Source organism: Somniosus microcephalus, chromosome 17 (assembly GCF_052327205.1).
Source record: "Somniosus microcephalus isolate GS21.2 chromosome 17, FLI_Smic_1.0, whole genome shotgun sequence".
NCBI classification, from domain to species: domain Eukaryota; kingdom Metazoa; phylum Chordata; class Chondrichthyes; order Squaliformes; family Somniosidae; genus Somniosus; species Somniosus microcephalus.
Window position 1 is genome coordinate 2486501 of NC_141003.1, and position 3217 is coordinate 2489717.

Sequence of the window (3217 nt, forward strand, 5' to 3'; positions counted from 1 at the left end):
TGCTCCTGTGAAGCTCTTTGGGGTGTTTTGCTTGGTTAAAGCTGTTGTATAAATGCGAGTTGTTGCTGTTTGTTGGCGGGTTGGGAATAACACGGTCCAGATCTGTCCCACCACAGATCCGTGCCACAATGGAGGTTCCTGCTCCGATGGTGTCAACAGTTTCCTGTGTGCCTGCCTCCCGGGATTCCGCGGGCCCAAGTGTGAGGAGGACATCAACGAGTGCGCCAGCGCCCCGTGTAAAAACAACGGCAACTGCACGGACTGTGTCAACAGCTACACCTGCACCTGCCCGCTGGGATTCAGCGGCATGCACTGCGAGAATAACGCCCCCGACTGCACTGAGAGGTGAGCGCGGTGGGGGGGAGAGCGGGGGAGGCGGCAGGAGCCCCTCACTCTCCGGCTCGTAGATAGCAAAGGGAAGGGGAGGTGACCAAAAGCTCGGCGAAAGAGCTTGGTTTTAAGGAGCGTCTTAAAGGAGGAGAGAGGCGGAGAGCTTTAGGGAGGGAATTCCAGAGCTCAGGGCCCAGGCAGCTGAAGGCACGGCCGCCAATGGTGTGTTTAAAATGAGGGGTTTTGATAGAGTAAATAAGGAGAAACTGTTTCCAGTGGCAGGAGGGTCGGTAACCAGAGGACACAGATTGAAGGTAATTGTCAAAAGAACCAGAGGGGAGACGAGGAGAATGTTTTTACGCAGCGAGTTGTTGTGATCTGGAATGCGCTGCCTGAAAGGGCGGTGGGAGCAGATTCAATAGTAACTTTCAAAAGGGGAATTGGAGAAATACTTGAAGGGAAAATTCACAGGGCTGTGGGGAAAGAGCAGGGGGAGTGGGACTAATTGGAGAGCTCTTTCAAAGAGCCGGCACAGGCACGATGGGCCGAATGGCCTCCTCCGGCGCTGCGTGACTCTACGAGGGTGTAATATATTAATTCTGAGTTCTTTTCTTTCCCGCAGCTCCTGCTTTAATGGCGGGACTTGTGTCGACGGAATCAACACCTTCACCTGCCTCTGTCCGACTGGGTTCACAGGCAGTTACTGCCAGCACGACATCAACGAGTGTGACTCAAAGCCGTGCCTCAATGCCGGCACCTGTCAGGACAGCTACGGGACCTACAAGTGCACCTGCCCCCAGGGCTACACCGGCCTCAACTGCCAGGTAAAGACCGGCGCCACAGGCCGACTCGCCGAATCCCTCGACCTCATGACGTATGAGGAGAGATTGGGTCAATTGGGCTGATATTCGCTGGAGTTTAGAAGAATGAGAGGGGATCTGATTGAAACTTATAAAATTCTAACAGGACTAGACAGACTAGATGCAGGAAGGATGTTCCCGATGGCGGCGGAGTCCAGAACCAGGGGTCACAGTCTAAGGATAAGGGGTAAGCCATTTAGAACTGAGATCAGGAGGAATTTCTTCACCCAGAGAGTGGTGAACCTGTGGAATTCTCTACCACAGAAGGCAGTTGAGGCCAATTCATTAAATATATTCGAGAGGGAGTTAGATATATTTCTTAAGGCTAAAGGAATCAAGGGATATGGGGAGAAAGCAGGGACAGGATACTGAATTTGGATGATCAGACATGATCTCATTGAATGGCAGAGCAGGCTTGAGGGGCCGAATGGCCTACTCCTGCTCCTATCTTCTATGCTTACTCAAGCCTGAAGCCTGGCATTTTGGTAACTCCTGTCGGAGGGGCAGTACTGAGGGAGCGCCGCACTGTCGGAGAGTCAGTACTGAGGGAGCACCGCACTGTCGGAGGGGCAGTACTGAGGGAGCACCGCACTGTCGGAGGGGCAGTACTGAGGGAGCACCGCACTGTCGGCGGTGCCGTCTTTCGGATGAGACGTTAAACTGAGGCCCCGCCCCGTCTGCTCTCTCAGGTGAATGTAAAAGATTTCATGGCACTATTTTGAAGAAGAGCTGGGGAGTTCTCCCCGGTGTCCTGGGGCCAATATTTATCAAACAGATGATCTGGGCATTATCACATTGCTGTTTGTGGGAGCTTGCTGTGCACAAATTGGCTGCTGCATTTCCTACATTACAACAGTGACTACACTTCAAAAAGTACTTCATTGGCTGTATAAGCGCTTTGGGACATCCTGTGGGTGTGAAAGGCTCGAACCCACAACCTTCTGACTCAGAGGCAAGAGTGGCTCCCACGGAACCCCATCCAACGCCCGAGAGCTCAACAACCCCCCACACCCAGCCCCCCCACCGCCCCCGGCCAGGCAATGCCAGGAGCAGAGCTCAAACACTCAGCGCTTTGGATGAGTTGAAGTTTGCGGAGGATGGGAGGCCGGCCCGGAGTGCGCTGGAATAGTCGGAGTGTGGCAGGTTTCAGCCGCGGATGGGCTGAGGCGGGGCGGAGACGGGCGATGTTATGGAGGTGGGAGTCAGCGGTTTTGGTGATGGAGTGGATGGGGTCGGAAGCTCAGCTCGGGGTTAAATAGGACGGTGAGGTTGCGAAGGGTCTGGACTCACCATCTCTCTCTCTCCAGAACCTGGTGCGCTGGTGTGACTCGTCGCCGTGTAAGAATGGCGGCGCCTGCTGGCAAACCGGCACCACCTACCGGTGCGAGTGTCGGAGCAGCTGGACCGGGCTGTACTGCGACGTGCCCAGCGTGTCCTGCGAAGTGGCCGCCAACCAGCAAGGTAACCCCCGGAGCGCCCCTCCCCCACACTGACCCCCTCCCCGTCCCCTCCCCCACCCCGCACCATCCCCTCCCCCCACCCCTGCACCATCCCCTCCCCCACACACCCCCTCCCCCCGCACCGTCCCCTCCCCCACACCCCCCTCCCCCCGCACCATCCCCTCCCCCACCCCTGCACCATCCCCTCCCCCACACACCCCCTCCCCCCGCACTGTCCCCTCCCCCCGCACTGTCCCCTCCCCCACCCCGCACCTCCCCCACCCCCGCACCATCACCGTTCCCTCCCCCGCACCGTCCCCTCCCCCGCACCGTCCCCTCCCCCGCACCGTCCCCTCCCCCCACCCCTGCACTGTCCCCTCCCCCACCCCCGCACCGTCCCCTCGCTCGGCACCCCACCCCACCTTCTATCACCTTGCCCCGCCTTTGTAATCCCCCCGCCATGGTTAGCGCCCCTGCCATCCTCCCCTCAGTGGGTGCGGTCTTGCCCTGCGCTGGGTGTTACATGTGGTCGCTGTTGTGTTGTGCGGTCGTGCCCTGCACTGGGTGTTATATCTGGTCTCTCTCTTT

General features: G+C 58.0%; 1 protein-coding gene across 1 annotated transcript in view; it reads left to right on the forward strand.

The window, feature by feature from the left end:
- The window catches only part of LOC147105445 (uncharacterized), an 88539-nt gene that overhangs the window by 82414 nt on the left and 2908 nt on the right, over positions 1-3217 (forward strand). The window contains exons 8-10 of the mRNA XM_086010901.1: positions 117-345; positions 953-1154; positions 2498-2651. Of these exons, the coding sequence (XP_085867027.1) occupies positions 117-345; positions 953-1154; positions 2498-2651 (585 nt within the window). The remainder of the gene's footprint in view (positions 1-116; positions 346-952; positions 1155-2497; positions 2652-3217) is intronic.